This window comes from Oryzias latipes, chromosome 24 (genome assembly GCF_053564925.1).
Source record: "Oryzias latipes strain Hd-rR chromosome 24, Olatipes_Hd-rR_3.1".
NCBI lineage: Eukaryota > Metazoa > Chordata > Actinopteri > Beloniformes > Adrianichthyidae > Oryzias > Oryzias latipes.
Window position 1 is genome coordinate 2135685 of NC_136260.1, and position 18253 is coordinate 2153937.

General features: G+C 41.7%; 1 protein-coding gene across 4 annotated transcripts; it reads right to left on the reverse strand.

Moving 5' to 3' along the window:
• Positions 1–279: 279 nt before the first annotated feature.
• On the reverse strand, positions 280–12833 carry ccr6a (chemokine (C-C motif) receptor 6a). 4 transcript variants are annotated; one of them, XM_023952702.2, is made up of 2 exons: positions 12452–12833; positions 280–2300 (listed from the first exon to the last, which is right to left on the reverse strand). In XM_023952702.2, the coding sequence occupies exons 1-2, from the start codon at positions 12452–12454 to the stop codon at positions 1173–1175; spliced, it is 1131 nt and encodes a 376-aa protein (XP_023808470.1). In that variant the 5' UTR covers positions 12455–12833; the 3' UTR covers positions 280–1172. The 4 variants fall into 4 exon arrangements, with proteins under 4 accessions (XP_023808470.1, XP_078799226.1, XP_078799225.1 ...); XM_078943100.1 differs by lacking the exon at positions 12452–12833 and adding an exon at positions 12174–12412; XM_078943099.1 differs by lacking the exon at positions 12452–12833 and adding an exon at positions 11681–12082.
• Positions 12834–18253: the final 5420 nt, after the last annotated feature.

Below are 18253 nucleotides of genomic sequence, written 5' to 3' on the forward strand. Positions count from 1 at the left end.
CACGTCCAGTTAGCTAGCAGCAGAACGTCACTTATCCACGGACAAGTTGCCGCTTCAGTTCGCGTCCGGCAAATTCTTCTCTCTTCTCGTTTTTTCTTTTGGTCAATCTCAGTTTTCCGCTGCCACCATGAAGTCACTTATGGAGGAACCTTGCAGCTTTATTCACTTCCAATGTATCAGCCATACATGTAGAATGAAAGCCCTGGTGAAAAGGCAATCTCTGTATCCCTCCGCGTAGGGAACTATTTTCACTGTATGACAGACATATCACAACAGACAGGTGTTCAAATATTTATTTACAGCAGTAGCATACAAATACATTATTGAAAAAAATCATGCAATGCGATTTCCAGATTCTTTTAAATGATGTCTCACATGGACATGCACTTAAGATGAAACTGTCCATGACGTCGTGTGAGAGCTTATAACATAACAGGGTGTTCAAATATATATTTACCTCACTGTATTTTAGTGGTTTCTGCTCTATTCTGGCCTTATTTGCTTGTCTGCATTCTTTGAGTTGTTAACCCCACCCCCAACCATCACAACTATCTGACCTTAAAGTAAACAATATTTGATGAATAAGAGATGGAAGGTTTGACTGTCAGTAATCTACCTCTGTTGTTACATGAAAATTGTCTGTCATGAAACAGTCTGTCATGCTGAGCTGCTTGACAAAACAAAACAAGTATGAATTAAAAAAAAGCTTTTATTAAAATCAATAAGAGCACACATGGAGCTTTAACTGTACACTAAATCAATGAGATTGATTTGTGGGCGGGTGTGTCTGCTCGGACAGCAAGTTGTACAGGTTAGAACAAAGAACTGAGACTTTGATTCGCACAGTTCATGTCTGTTGGACAGAATAAACCCCAAGTCTGTAAACCATCAGTGTGAGGATGTTCCACTGTGGGATATGATGCAAATATTGATGCCCTTTAATCATAAACACACAGTTTCAGTTTCTAAAACACAGCTCACAGAATGTCATTAGCAGAAAAAAAAAGAAGGCAGTTAGCATGTTTTTGTTTCCAATCATAGAATAAAGATGCAGATGCGTTCTCCTTCAAAGATCCTTCAGAGACAGTCTTCTTGGATCTTTGTTGTTTCACAGCCAACTCAGCATAAGTCCACTTCCAACTTGTAGACCCTTAAAGCTGAAGCTCTACACCTTACATGGTGAAAGACAAGTTGCTGTCACCAGATCCCTCCACAGAGCGGCGGATGGAGGACATGTACATGTCGGAGGTGACCCTGGAGAAGCGGCGCTGGGTCATGTACTTTTTACTGAGGCAGAACAGGTCTCTAAAGATCCTCCTGAAATGGTTCCTGAACTTAACTCCAACAAAAGCATAAAGAACCGGGTTCAGGCAGCAGTGCAGGTAGGCAACAGCTTGCAGAGCATTCTGGGTCACTTTCAAAGTATCTGCAACTTGGCACTTCACCACGTCGAACATGTTGATGGTGTGGTACAGCAGAGAGATGTTATAGGGAAGGTGGCAAATGACAAACACCACCACCACAGCCAACACCACCCGCACCGCTTTGTGTCGCTGGAAGTTTTTAGCTTTCATTAGTGTGACGATGATGGAGGTGTAGCAGAAGATCATGATTAACAGTGGCAGGAAGAAGCCGACTCCCAGCTGGATGCTTGGGATCATCACTTTAAAATAGGGAGCCAAATTTCTGTCGTCATGTTTGAAGTCGCACACGTAATGATGGTCATCGGGCTCATTCTCCTCTTCGTTTGGAAGAAAGAAAGTGCTGTTTTCGAACGGCTCGTATCGCTGGTAGAAGTAAAAGGTTGGGATGGACACAAGGACAGCGAACACCCAGATGAGGGCGCAGATCAGGCGGCTGTAGGACAACGAGCGCAGCCTGAAGCTCCGGCGGGCCTGCACGATGGCAAGGTAACGGTCTATGCTGATGCAGCCCAGCAGCAGCATGCCGCTGTACAGATTGACACTGTAGGAGCCGCGCAGCAGCTTGCAGGAAAGCCAGCCCATGGACCAGGATGTTATCTCATTGTAGATGATCAGCGGCAGTGAAAGCACAAAAAGCAGGTCAGCAATGGCAACATTGAGCAGGTAGAGGTCAGTCATGGACTTGGCCCTTTTGTACAGAGCGTAGGTGATGATGACCAGACTATTCCCCACCAGGCCTAGAGCACAGATGATGGAGTGAACAAACGGCAAAACCTTTCTGTCCATGCTGCTGTTCAGACTGTATACACATGGCTCTTCGTAATCAAAAGTGAAGTTGCCGGCAAGGTCTTCCTCTAAGTAATCCATCTTCTTAATCTGTAACAAGATGAAAGAAGGTCAAGATTTAATAATATAATTAATATATATAAAATATTAAAATATATACACATAATAATAGAATAAATATACTGCAGGAGGAAAAAAGAAAAATATTCCTCCACTATTGATCATTGGTCTCCGAGGAGAGTGAGGCAGACTTCCTGGGATACCACATAGAGGAGAGCTGGAGCACTGAGCTGTTGAAAAAAGTCCAGTAGAGCCTGAACTTCCTGAGTTGCTCAGAAAAAAACATCTGCTGGTGACCATCTAATGTGCCACCATAGAAGGCATATTGACATACTGTAAATGCATTAATTCAGCAGCTGTACAATGGTTCAGAGGTAGGACCTCCAACAGGTCATCAACACCGCCCCAAAAGATTCTTGGCTGCCCTCCCCCACCCTGGAGACCCTCCACAGCTCACGCTGCCTCAACGGAGCACAGAACCTCATCAGAGGCACTTCTCACCCCAGACCCCCCCCCCTGTTTTGACTTCAGACAGATGGTGCGGGTTAAACAACGCAAGAAAAAATAACTGGTAGTTTTTAACGAAATGCAATACAAAAACAGAGCATAACATAGAAATAATGTCAAAAAGTTAAAATCTGCAGCTGTTGCAACTTTTTATTCATTTATTTATATTATAGAATGATTGTGTGCATTAGATATTTTTTGGTATATTTATTTTCATTTAAGGTTTTATTAGTGTTTTTGTTTTCAAAACTGAATGATGTACTAATCAGAAAGCAACTTTTTAATTTTCATTGTAACAGGGAGAATATTATCCATCTAAAATGTACAGTATGCCTAATGATCAGTGTAATACGGATGATACTGAAAATCAAAGAAGGAACACAATTATTCTTCAATAATTATTCTTTATTTGTGGAGAAACAAAAAAGAATCTGGGAAAGGTTGTTTCACTTAGATCTTTGATGCTCATAATGTCAAATATCCATGTGTGCCACTTTGTTTGGCCACTGAACATTACACCAATATTTCATCTCCTTTGAAGGCCTCAGAAACTCTAAATTTACCAAACACATTTGCCTGTTTTAGAGTTAAATGAACTGGTGTGACAAAGACATATTGTGAAGTATCAGTGAGGATAATGGAAGTTACATGCACTTACAATGCACAGGTGATGCTGACATAAAGGGCTCTTAGATCTCTAAAGGCTCAAGCTCTTGCTGGACTGCGGACACGGTGAGATCTAGTTTTTAGAAATATACGAGTACTGGCTCCTTACTAACTTTCTCTCCAAGAAAATCATTAAAGCTGGACTGAAGTTTGCCAAAGGGAACCTTGGCAGAGACCGTGATTGTGTCCAAATTCCCTCACTTCTTACAAATTAGTGCACTGTACAAGGCATTTGCCATTTTGTGGCAAAATACCTATCCCCGGTCGAGAACCATGGCCTCAGATTTGGTGGTGCTGACCCTCATCTCAGCCGCTTCATACTCGGCTGCAAACCGCCTCAATGGACGCTGGAGGTCCCGGCTCGATGAAGCCAACAGGACAACATCATCTGCAAAGAGCAGAGAGGAAATTCTGTGGTCCTCAGACCAGACCCCCTCCTGCCCCTGGCTGGGCCTACTGTCCATGAAAACTATGAACAGAACCGGTGATAAAGGGCACCCCTACCAGAGTCCAACATGCACCGGGAACAAGTCTGACTTACTGCTGCCTATACGAACCAAGCTCTAGCTCCGGTCATACAAAGACTTGACAACAAGAGCTTGGGTCACTACCGATAGCGAGTGATACTGTTATGACAGCAGCCACCCTGCCTTCGCAACTGTTGCTCGTCAATGCTAATTCCCTCCGAGCATCAGAGAAGACATCAACGAATATTTCTCTGCTTGCCCGGAGTGTGCTAAAGTCAAAGCGTCTACATCTCCTCCTTCTCAATTGCTACAGCCATTGTTGGTCCCTAGGAGGCCCCGGTCTCACATCTCCCTGGATTTTTTAATAATAATAAATAATAATAATGGATTGGATTTATCTGTGCTTTTCAAGACACCCAAAGCGCTTACATTATGTCCATTATTCATTCACTCCTCATTCATACTTGGTGATGGTAAGCTATGGTTGTAGCCACAGCTGCCCTGGGGCAGACTGACAGAGGCGTGGCTGCCATTTCGCGCCTACGGCCCCTCTGACCATCACCGGGATCATTCATGCGCATTCACACACAGTGGAGCCACACTGGAGGCAAGGAGGGTGAAGTGTCTTGCCCAAGGACACAACGACATTTTGGCTGGTGGGAGCGGGGATCGAACCGCCAACCCTTCGTTCATTGGACGACCCGCTCAACCACCTGAGCCACTGTCGCCCCTCTAATTTTTCACAGGGCTTCCACCATCAGACGGAATGATGGTAATTCTGACTGTGGTGGACCGGATCTCTAAGATGGAGCCTTTAATTGCTCTTTCCAGACACAGCTAAGGAGAACACTGAGGATCTTTTCAACAATGTCATCTGTATCCATGACATTCACAGAGGTATTGTCTCAGACCAGGGTCCCAAATTTATGGCCAAGTTCTGGGCGGAGTCCTGTCATTTACTCTGTGTCTCTGTGAGTCTATCCTCTGGTTTTCATCCACAGTCTAATGGCCAATCCGAACGACTCAACCTGCAGGTGGAGAGCAGTCTCCGCCTCCTCTCTGCACACACCCCACCATCCATGTATCCAAGTGAAGCCAGTTAAAACCAGTTCCCTTGTTCTTCCTGCCGATGCCCCACCAGCGGTCCGGTACACGGTTGGATGCCTGCTGTGTTCTTACTGCCATGGACGTGGATTGGAAGGACAATGGGCCTGAAGAACGTTCCTGGATTCCTGCTCGGTTCATCCTCAACCCTGATTTGATCTCCTAGTTCCATAGAGACCATCCTGACCCACCCGCAAGACCATCAGGTGCCGGTTGTTAAGCAAGGGGCACTGTCATGACAGCAGCCACCCGCCCTCGCTGCTCATCAGTGTTGATTCCCTCCACCTGGTCCCTCTCTATATACAGTAGTGGACAAAATTGTTGGTACCCCTCAGTTAATGATGGTACCCATAACTTAATATTTTGTTGAACAACCTTTTGAGGCAATCACTGCAACAAAACGGTTTCTGTATTTGTCAATGAGCCTTCTGCACCTGTCCACAGGTATTTTGGCCCACTCCTCATGAGCAAACTGCTCCAGTTGTCTCAGGTTTGACGGGTGTCTTCTCCAAATGGCATGTTTCAGCTCCTTCCACAGATGTTCAATGGGATTCAGATCTGGGCTCATAGAAGGCCACTTCAGAATAGTCCAACGCTTTTCTCTGAGCCATTCTTGGGGTTTTTTGGCTGTGTGTTTTGGATCTTTGTCCTGTTGGAAGACCCATGACCTGTGACTGGGACCAAGCTTTCTGACACTAGGCAGCACATTTCTACCCAGAATGCCTTGATCATCTGGAGCTTTAATTAGATCTTACTCAACTTCAAGACACCTTGTGCCAGATGCAGCAAAGCAGCTCCAAAACAGAACTGAGCCTCCTCCATGTTTCACAGTAGGGACAGTGTTCTTTTGGTTGGATGCTTCATTCTTGAGGCTACCAACATAGAGCTGATGTGCCTTACCAAAAAGCTCCAGTTTTGTCTCATCTGTCCAAAGGACATTTTCCCAGAAGCTTTCTGGCTTGTCAACATGCATTTTTGCAAATTCCAGTCTGGCTTTTTGATGATTTCCTTTCAACAGTGGTGTCCTCCTTGGTTGTCTCCCATGAAGTCCACTCTGGCTCAAACAACCAAGAATGGTGCGATCTGACACTGATGTACCTTGATCTAGGAGTTCACCTTTAATGTCTTTGGAGACAAAATTTTAATTTATTGTTACTTTTGAAAGTTTTAATTCATTTCAGTGAGCATTGTGGACTTTCTTTAACTGAGGGGTACCAAAAATTGTGTCCACCAAAATTCCTGTTACACAAAACCTTAGCTTGTCTTTTACTCCATATACACTCCTGCACCTCCTAATTCTACCACCAAGTACACACATACCTGTCTCCCTGATCTCATCAGCTGTAGTTATCCAGTCATCTGGGAGTACCTCCTGAATACCCAGAGTCTGTTTCCACTGCTTCTTCTTCTTTTTTCAGCTTCCACCAGATTGTCCTCTTCTCTGCCTTTGCCCTTTCTTCATCTTCTTCATCACCAGAGTCATCCTACACACCACCATCCTATGCTGTCTGTTGACAATCTATACCACTTCTTTGTAGTCATTGATCTCCTTCAGGTCACACCAGATGTAGTCTATCTGTGTGCTTCTACCTCCATACTTATGGTTCACCCAATATTCCTGCCTCTTCTCAAAGAACATATTCACTACAACCATTTCCATCTGTCTTTCAAAACTTGCATTTCTATCTTCAGACTCATCACTCTATCTGACACTCTTTTTACCTTTTCAACACTCCTAACAAACTCCTCCTTTAGGTTAACTCCTCCCCCTTTTCTCTTCCCATCTCCACCATGACAGAACAACTTGAATGCTGCTCCTAAACTTCTGGCCTTGCTACCTTTCCACCTGGTCTCCTGCACACACAGTATGTCTACCTTCCTCCTCTGCATCATGTCAACTAACTCTCTACCTTTTTTCTGTCATAGTTCCAACATTCAATGTCTCTACTCTCAGTCCAACTCTCATGACTTTCCTCTTCTCTCTCTTCCTACCAATGCCGCATTCTTCATCTCCTTCAACCAACAGCAGTCCAATTTCCCCCAGTACCCTGTTGTTGAACAGCACAGATGGTGGTCGTTGTTAACCCGGGCCTCGATCAATCCGGTATGGATATCATAAATCTGATTCACATATTTGGTTTGGCAAAGATTTTACATTGGATGCCCTTCCTGACACAACTCTCTGTATTTATCCCTTGTGCTATCTTAGATGACCCCCCCCCCTTCCATTGACGTGTTCTCCCTACCATGACAAAGGTGGATAAAGGTGGAAAGATTTCATGTACATGGACACCAGTGAAGATCACAAATCATTGAAGAACAAAGGTTCAGAGCACTGTCTAGTGGGTCTAGATGACCCAACTCCCAATGTTAAAGTGCCTAAGATAGCACAAGGGTTATCCGGGCATGGGATCGGCACAAAGACCTTGGATTGGCTCATTGATGTCTTGCAGACTTAAATTTCTCAATAAAAGAAAAATTGTTCCAGATTTAGCTTATTTTCCTGGTGTCACTCATCTTCTTTACGCTGTGTTTCACTGTTGATGTTGAGTGTATAGTGAGAGAAAAGGTAAAATCAATGAAATAAAAAAGTTACAAACAAAACCCTGGAAGAACTGACACATTGACAACTCCTGCTCTGAATTCAGAACTGCTGCGAATGGTTGGCAATTCATGAACAATGAAATGAAGCGTCATTTAGAAAGTCATGTGATCAAATGCAATGTGAAGCGAGTCCTCGATTCGTCACCAGTAACACTGTTGCTTTAAAATAGTCGAAACAAAGTTGAGCCGCCTGCTCGAGCAGAACATCTCTACTGTTAGGCACTTTTGTAATGTTTATCTTTGGGTCTCTGACCCTAACCCAGGGGTGTCAAACTCATTTTCACTGAGGGCCACATCAGAATAGCGGCTGTCCTCAAAGGGCCAGATGTAACTTATACATGTAACTAAATGTAATGAAAAACTATTGTAACTACTCCTTAATGTTAAATAACTCATTGCTTATTTATAATAACTTTTTAACCCTTATGCTATCCTAGGCACTTTAACGTTGGGAGTTGGGTCATCTAGACCCACTAGACAGTGCTCTGAACCTTTTTTCTTCAATGATTTGTGATCTTCACTGGTGTCCATGGATTACATGAAATCTTTCCACCTTTATCCACCTTTGTCATGGTAGGGAGAACACGTCAATGGAAGGGGGGGGTCATCTAAGATAGCACAAGGGTTAAAGTGACAATGACTTTTGCATAGAAAACATATGTTTGTTTGTCACTCTAGCATAAATCCTTTTAAATTTTGTCCGCTTATAAAAATCCACGATCAAACTGTCCAAGTGAATAAAGAAAAATAACATAAAACAGAGCTAGAAAGAACATGTATTATAGTGTTACATTTTACAAAAAAAGGCTGCACACAGCCTTGCATCCAACTGATGGTTTGATGACAACTTTGTATGAAAAACAGAGACTTTGTATGTATGACGTCATAGAAAAGAAATGTCCTGATTTGTTTTGGTTATCTGAAGACAAAATTTTACGTTGGCTTTTTGAAAATGAAATCTTTTGTTTGGCAAATTTTGTGTCAAAGGCATGGACAATAAGAATGGACACTATGTATTCTGTTAGACTCTGATTAGGGGGGTTATTGGATTTTTTTTGTGATGGGGATGTATCTTTATGTATTGTGTATTTTGTTTTTCAGTGTCATATAAGCCCGTGTGGGCTGGGCACATTAGTGCATGACACTTGAATAAATCAAATCAATCAATCAATCAATCAATCAATCAATCAATCAATCAATCAATCAACAATTTCTCTGCATACACACATGAGACCTGCAAACATTGAATAATCACAACAGCAGCTACACATAAACAATATGTAATCAACTAAAAAGAAATTTTATTTTAAGAAATTAAAAACTTTTATGCTCTCGCGGGCCACATAAAGTGTCATGGCGGGCAACATTTGGCCCCCGTGCCTTGAGTTTGACACGTGTGCCCTAACCATAAAGAATAAAAAAAAACTGGAAAAATCCATTTGAGATTTTTATGTGAAGCAAAAACTTAAATAATGTGATTTCAATGACTGTGGGGAGGCACACTTGTGAACTATATAACAAAATACATTTATTGTCAGTGTCCACATGTACAATGAGATTAAAAACTGTCACCATACCCTGCAAAAAATAAAGTATATACATAATCGAAACATAAATAATATATCCAGCATGGACTTCACTTTTGCCTCCATGCAGCATCTCTGTGATCCTCCACAGAATAGAGGATGTATGGATATTTAGAACGACCACATGAAATCTTGATTGGTCCTCTAGGGCAGAGTTGCTTAACCTTTTTGACACTGGGGCCCAATTTTCCCCGTACAACGTGATTCAAGGCCCATTCAAATAACATGTTAATGTAAATTGATCTACATCTCATTCGATTTGTGTTTAATGATTACATCAAGTCATTTTATGGTTTATTAAAGTACAATCTTGTGGGAAAAAATGCTACAATATGATCATCTCAAAGACATTTATTTTCACCCTGAACAGTTGTCATGCTTAGCACAAATTAGAATTCCAAAAACATTTATAAGGGATTTTGATAAATAAAATTGTGTGGTAATAAAGCAAGCACACCTAAATATAATTTTGAAATTAAATAAACTGTAAATGACACTTAAATTAAGTTCTAATTAAAATATTACCTTACGAAATGCTTACAAAAGTGGAAACATGTCCAGTCTCTCTTCATGGGCCCTCTTACTCCACAAAGAAAGTTTTCTCTGGAAAGCTTGAACTTTGTCTGCAACAAAAATATGTTGCTATTTCTCCCTTGAAGTGAGATGTTCAGCTGGTTCGGAAGTGAAAAAATGTCAGAGAGGTAGGCAAGTTTAGCTATGAATGTGGCGTTGGTGTAATGATGTGCAAGAGGAGATTTCTTATCAGTGAGAAAGGAGAAAACTTCCTTCCTAAGCTCAAAGATCCGTGTGAGAACAAGCCCTCTTGAGAGCCATCTCACCTCACTATGGTAGAGCAGCTGGACATGATCTGCTTCCATGCCCTCACAAAGTTGAGCAAAACATCTGGAGTTCACAGCATTACTTTTAATGAAGTTGATGGTTTTCACAGTGACATCCATCGCCTCATGGAACTCCGGTGACATTTTTTTTGCTGCAAGGTTTTCACGGTGGAGAAAACAATGGGTCCATTTAGCTTCTGGCGCAAGATCAAGTATCTGCTTGATGACACCGCGATGCCTGCCAGTCATTGACGCTGCGCCATCACTGCACACTCCAACACAGTTCTGCCAGTCAAGGCCATTCTCAGTGAAGTAGTTATCCATGCAGCGGAAACATTCCTCAGCTGTAGCCCGAGTTGGAAGTTCTCCACAAAACAGAATGTCTTCTTGCAAAGAGCTATCCCACCGGTAGCGAACAAAAACCAACAGCGGCGCAGCATTTGTGACGTCAGTCGAGTCGTCCAGCTGCAAAGAGAAAAAGGGGCTCTTTCTTATTCTCCCCAGAAGCTGCTGCTCAATGTCTGAGGCCATGTCAGCAATACGGTGACTCACAATGTCATTCGACAGCGGGATGGTCTTGAGCTTCTTTGCTGCAGCCTCACCAATCATCTCACGGCACAAGTCCACAGCGGCAGGCAGAACCAGTTCTTCCGCTATGGTGAACGCTTTCTTACTCTGCGCCACACGTCTGGCTACGAGGTAGCTGGCCTTTAACGCACACTTAGCGTCGCCAGTCAGTGACACGATAGACCTCCTCTGCATCTGAAGCCCATCATCCTTTCTTTTGAAATAATCCACTGGCTTTCCAATGAGCTTCGGATGTTTGGTTTCCAGATGGTGCTTTAATTTTGACGGTTTTAGTGCTTCATTGGATAATGTTAGCCCACACTCAACACACTGGGCTCTGGGCTCTGCCTCACTGCCTCCGTTCACAAAGACGAACTTTATAAAATCAGGGTTGTATTTTCGTATAAATTTCGCCTTTGAAGAGGGACTGGCATAACTTTGTACTTCATTTTTTCGTTTTAAAAACTTCTCCATGTTTTCTGCAACTGTTTTCTTTACTCTTGTAATCAGGATCTCCCGTTTATTCTATAAAAAGTAGCATCAGAGAACAATTACCACACTAGAATGTCAACGGCACTGTGCTGCGAGTCAGAGGACAGAAAATAAAAATCTTCGACAGTTTTAACACAAATAAAATGGACATTGTGCCATCAGTCTGCGGTAAGACTCCAAGACAAGTTGGAGTCCAAGAAAGAACATAGTCTTGCAGCTGTCCAAAGCAGTGACGTGCGGTGAGGTTGATGACTGGTGAGGCACTGACTCCTCTGGAGTCAGATTTACAATGAAAGAGCTAAATATTTAACCATTAATCCAACAACAGCTAACATCTTATAAAATACACAAAATCATATTTGTCCTACAGAGAATACTTCTTTTATAGATGTATAGAACACTCTCCTTGGTTAAAAATTAGTCATATGCACTTTAAGAATAAAGATGTGTTCAGCACGCATTTGACCCTCAGTAACGATTTCTGGTATTTTTCCAACTTCAAATTCTGGAGCTTTAATAAGTTATCAAATATTGTCTGTGAAAATTATCATAAAAATAAAATAAATTATTTTACTTACATTTTTATCCACTTTTACTCCCATGTTATTTTTTTAAAAAGCAAACATTTAAAAACATATTTGTCCTCACTTTTTGCGTCTGTCTGCCGATCCTTCTTCACAAAAACTCTGTGATCTGGTGAAAAATTCTTCCTTATTTTCCTTTATTTTATGAGTTTCTCATCCTCTGTCTGTTTCTACGGAACTAGTGTAGCTACAAAGCAGCTGTCAGCTCACGTCTGCCCCCTGCTGGTGAGGCTTGCCTCACCTGAAGCCGTTTCTGCAGGCCTATAGCAGTGCGTCCACGGCACGTCTCTGTATTGAGTCTGGCCGTCAGACATGAGGCACAGCGCTCCCGAGCCTCACCCGGAGATTCACATATTCAGCTCCGTCTGTGATCGCGGAACGCTCAAATTCGGCGATTTTAACCTCAGAAACCTTGGAAAATGTGTTAAGTTGAATGAAAATGTATATATAACACAGATCAGTGGAAAATAATATTTACTTAATTTACCTTTTTCTATTTCATCACGATTATAACAGGTGAGGCTCCCCCTTGCCTCACCTGACCGCACGTCACTGGTCCAAAGGCTCTTTCTTAAACTGTGTCTTAGGCCCGATCTTACCGCTAGTCCAGCAACTGACAGAACGAGAGGGACGCAGACCGCCTGCAGTTTTGATTTAATTCAGGGTTGTTATAATATGTTTAAGTTACTCTTTCATTAAGTTTTGACCGAAATAGATCGTTATAAAGTTAACGTTATTAACAGAGAGAACATTAGTACGTCTTACCATCAATCGGATCTCCTAGCGTTTGCCCGGACAACTGCAGCAGCGCGAGACAGTGACAGACAGGTGGCGGCCCTCGCGGCCCACAGGTTCAGAACAGATGTTTTTCGCGGCCCACTAGTTGGCGCTCGCGGACCGAGATTGGGCCGCGGCCCCATGGTTAAGAATCACTGCTCTAGGGATATATCAGAACCTCATCATCCACCCAAAGGGTTATACCAGAACCTCATCATCCACCCAAAGGGTTATACCAGAACCTCATCATCCACCCAAAGGGTTATACCAGAACCTCATCATCCACCCAAAGGGTTATACCAGAACCTCATCATCCACCCAAAGGGTTATACCAGAACCTCATCATCCACCCAAAGGGTTATACCAGAACCTCATCATCCACCCAAAGGGTTATATCAGAACCTCATCATCCACCCAAAGGGTTATACCAGAACCTCATCATCCACCCAAAGGGTTATACCAGAACCTCATCATCCACCCAAAGGGTTATACCAGAACCTCATCATCCACCCAAAGGGTTATACCAGAACCTCATCATCCACCCAAAGGGTTATACCAGAACCTCATCATCCACCCAAAGGGTTATATCAGAACCTCATCATCCACCCAAAGGGTTATATCAGAACCTCATCATCCACCCAAAGGGTTATACCAGAACCTCATCATCGACCCAAAGGGTTATACCAGAACCTCATCATCCACCCAAAAGGTTATACCAGAACCTCATCATCCACCCAAAGGGTTATACCAGCACCTCATCATCCACCCAAAGGGTTATATCAGAACCTCATCATCCACCCAAAGGGTTATATCAGAACCTCATCATCCACCTAAAGGGTTATAACAGAACCTCATCATCCACCCAAAGGGTTATATCAGAACCTCATCATCCACCCAAAGGGTTATATCAGAACCTCATCATCCACCGAAAAGGTTATATCAGAACCTCATCATCCACCCAAAGGGTTATATCAGAACCTCATCATCCACCCAAAGGGTTATATCAGAACCTCATCATCCACCTAAAGGGTTATAACAGAACCTCATCATCCACCCAAAGGGTTATATCAGAACCTCATCATCCACCCAAAGGTTTATACCAGAACCTCATCATCCACCTAAAGGGTTATATCAGAACCTCATCATCTACCTAAAGGGTTATACCAGAACCTCATCATCCACCTAAAGGGTTATATCAGAACCTCATCATCCACCCAAAGGTTTATACCAGAACCTCATCATCCACCTAAAGGGTTATATCAGAACCTCATCATCTACCTAAAGGGTTATACCAGAACCTCATCATCCACCTAAAGGGTTATATCAGAACCTCATCATCCACCCAAAGGTTTATACCAGAACCTCATCATCCACCCAAAGGGTTATACCAGAACCTCATCATCCACCTAAAGGGTTATATCAGAACCTCATCATCCACCCAAAGGGTTATATCAGAACCTCATCATCCACCTAAAGGGTTATATCAGAACCTCATCATCTACCTAAAGGGTTATACCAGAACCTCATCATCCACCCAAAGGGTTATATCAGAACCTCATCATCCACCCAAAGGGTTATACCAGAACCTCATCATCCACCCAAAGGGTTATATCAGAACCTCATCATCCACCCAAAGGGTTATATCAGAACCTCATCATCCACATTTCCTCCAAAAGAAGAGCAGCTGCCCCACTGTCTCTATGAAAGTCAAACATCTTCAGGTTTCTGTCACTGACCCACTTTAGTCTGTCTCTGTCTGACTGTCTCAGTTGATCTTATCTTCATCCTCCAACTCCCTGACATTAGATAGTTAGATGAAGTGAAAGAGGCAAGGCGGCGGGGGGTTTGGTGGTGAGGTTCGGCTTACGAATGTGCTCCAGTTGTGGTCCATCAGAAGCCTGGTGCTGCGCTGTTGTGTGCTCTCAGGTGTTTGAACATGGGGAGGAAGTTTGCAGAAAAGAGGTCAGGTAAATCGCCGTGACCTTACTGTACATGTGGGCGCTCGCTCTGCGGCTCTGCCTCGCATTCTCAGTTGCGCTCTTTCATTTTGCCGCCTTCTGGGTTTTTCAGGGTTGGAGGTTCTGTCTCAGCAGTTCAGGACTTCATTCAACTTTTCTGCTTTCTCTTTTTTTAGAAAAAACTCAAAAACTCAAAAAGTGAATCACAGAGGAAGTCTGAAAATAATCCTGCATGAATTATTTAATCTCAGACTTGACAAACTTCCAAATATTTAAATCTCCACATCAGACATAGAATTAAATAATCTCTAAATAATAAATTAAACCAAGCAATTTGTTGATTATAAACTGTGTGGTTTGTAGCTTACCGCTTGTTGGTACTCCCCTGCTTCACCTATTGTGGTAAAATGTGGGTGAATGATTATCAACTTCACTGTATTCTCAATACATTTTACAAAAGAAAAGTCTGCAACATACTGGATTTTTAGTGCACAAAAATAAACTTTCTTTCCTAATCCAAACTAATAAATCTCCATAATTTACTTAAATATTAAATAGGACAAATTCCTGTCAAAGCTTGACATAAACTTTTACTAACCAATATTCAAAAGAAATGACTTTGACCTTTGAGAGTTTAAACTCATATGAACATGTTCATATCTGTCTGAGAAAAGGGAAGAAAGTGTTTAGTGAAGAATTTTACAGCCTTAAAACATCTGTAATCCTAATTAGTTTCACATATAACAGGTTCTTTACGGAATGTGTCCTCTACGATGGGAGGATATATGCTGATCACATCATGATAAATGATACAAAGAATGATTTCAGTTTCCGTTAAAATGATGAAGCAAAAGTTTGTTCCAAAGAAACAAAAATCCCTAAACGAAATAGTTCAATTCCTCATCATGTCTCGTCTCGTCCTTCTTAGGTTCTCTTTCTCTTCTGCTTCATCCCAGTCTCTAAATGATCAAATTCAAAAATCAGGTTGAAGAAATCCATCAAATCACTCGTCTTTTCTGTTGTGGTTCATTGTGGAAACTGTGGATTAATGAGGCCTAATTCAACATCTGTATTGTTGTACTAATATGAGGTTTGTGGTCAATATTTTTTGGATTGCTCAGAAAAATGTTCCTAATGTTTTCTAAGGTTCACTCTGGACCTGCGGTTTTGTTTTTTTCTTAATTGTTGGAGTTAGAAAAAAATACTGCTTGTTGGTGTAAAAGCAAAAGTTGGAAGTCTGTTTCCTAAAAAAATAAAACCCTCATGAACTCATGTTTTAAATTGCATTTTGATCTTTTGCTGCGCCAAAATGTCAAACATTTAAAGGGAAATAACTCAAAATTAGATTTTTTACAGGACTTATTAGGTTAGATTTAAAATAGATTTATTAATTACAAGTCATAATTACCTGCTTAAAATATTATTTGCATGCCAGCATTAGTCATAATTAATCACTCACACAACATGCATGACTTGACATTATTATTATTTTATTGTTGTTGTTTTCTGTTCTTTATGAGGAATGTCCAAACATTACAAGATACAGCTGCACGTGAATTCTCTGGATGACCTCCATGGGTGCTGTGACCCCCAGCACCCGTTCAGGTCAACCCTTCATGGTTGCATGTGACCTTTAACCCTTGTGCTATCCTAGGCACTTTAACGTTGGGAGTTGGGTCATCTAGACCCACTAGACAGTGCTCTGAACCTTTTTTCTTCAATGATTTGTGATCTTCACTGGTGTCCATGGATTACATGAAATCTTTCCACCTTTATCCACCTTTGTCATGGTAGGGAGAACACGTCAATGTAAGGGGGGGGTCATCTAAGATAGCACAAGGGTTAAACCATTTTAAGTGAGATATTTCTAGTTGGATTTTGCTTCACATTTTGAAAATGAAATGTCAAATACCATTTTCTTTATTATTTTAATGACAAGACAGAATGAGCAGTTGAAGAAGAAAAAGCTGTTTGGCGGATCGATTTTTCGCAACAACGCAGCTTTATTTTGAAAATGAAAAAGCATTTCTGGTATTGACTTTTATTTTGAATTATGAGACACAAATGTTTCCATATTCAACAACTTTCCCCACCAAGCCTCTTTCGATAAGAGGTGGCGGACAAACGCAAGTAAACGTAGAAAAAGGAAAGAATCCTACCCTGCTGTGTGAACTCCAGCGGATGAATGCTCAACACATGCACAGCGTGAATGTAGCTTTAAAGAAAACAATACATCAGACCTTTAGGTAACAACAGGTAAAACTGGATCAAACCTGAAAGCAGGAATTAGATTCAACCTGGAACTTTCAAAATGGAGACAATTGGAATGGAGAACCTTTTAACCACTTCTATCCTGCGTGAAAACGATGAGGAGGAATTCTGATTAAAGGGTGGAGGAAATACGTAAACCCACTGAACAGGTAAAACCAAAAGCAATCCTTTTAGAAAGTCAACTAGATTACATAACTAGTCAAGTAGATGAATAGAACATTTGCATTTCCTATGATAATGTGAGAAGAATCTGGTGTAGCGAGTTTCCAAAGGCAGTTGAAGCAAAAATGTCCTGGAACTTACTGAAGCTGTTTGCTGACAAGGCAACAAGAAGTTAAAGTTTGAAGCTGAAAACTTTTGAGTCAATTGATGAATTAGCTAAAAAAATAACTCTTTGATGCTTCACAGTCATCAATTTTTGAACATCATTACCAAAAAGTATGAAGAGTAGAGGTGATTTGTGGGGAGGAGTAACGTAAAGCTAGGCCTGACTGCTATATTTCCGGTTAGTTTGTGGTAATGATACATCTGCTTTATTGCAAAAATACGTCTCCAGATTCCACTGAAGGTTAAAGAACGAGTGAGGAAGCTGCCAAAGTGTTCATCGTTGTTCCTGTGAGGCTGCAGGTCGTTGACTAGAAGCAGAGACGGTGCAGACACACGACTTCACCCACCTTCACCCCCAACCGGATGCTGTTTCTGATCATCAGTTTTCTGGTTTGGATTTAGCACTATCCATGTTATTTGGCTGAGTGGCAACCTTCACTCCCTTGAAATAAAAAGTTCATATCTTCAAATATGAAATATGTAAAAATAAAAATCCCTTCATTGACCAAAATCATTCAACCCTGTGAAAGAATCCCAACCTTTTTGGCTACTATCTGTGCTGGAATCGGGTCTCTAAGGTCAGAATTCTTCTCACAATTGCAAGTTGGAGATCAAATTTGGAAAGAAAAATATGATTTTGGGTAAAATGACTGAGTATGGGAGAGTTGAGTAAATTGTGTCATGTGTGGGGCTCTAGAGGGAAAAATATTTATGAAGCAATATTCTGTCAAACTAGAAACACATTTCCACGTTTAGCTAAAATAAACAAACATAAATAAATAGATAAGTATCCCGGACTCTGTGACAAACAGTGTTGGAGCTGTGACAGTTTAGAAAGAAAACTCTGCATGAAGGAGTTCAGACGAGCCAAAGATCCTACGGAACTTTAAAGAGATACTGGGAGCCATCTGAAGCTAGACGCATGCTTCAGAGCCTTTCTAAATGTCAGGACTTGTCAGAAAATGTCATAACGTCAAGCTCAGAACTCAGTTGGTGCTCACAGCAAGAGGCCAAGGAGGAACCTATGGGGTGGATGTCAGAACGCAATCAGCTGGATACAGGACACCGCTGGTGACCTTTGAGACAGGAAGTGTGGGCTTACAGTCGTGAGCCGTCTGGAGCAGAAGTTCAGATCAGAAACACAAAACTCTGGAGGAAGTTGACTCTTTATTTCTGCTTTAATTGTTCATGATGGAGAAGATCTGAACTCATTTGTGTTCATTTATCACCAAGT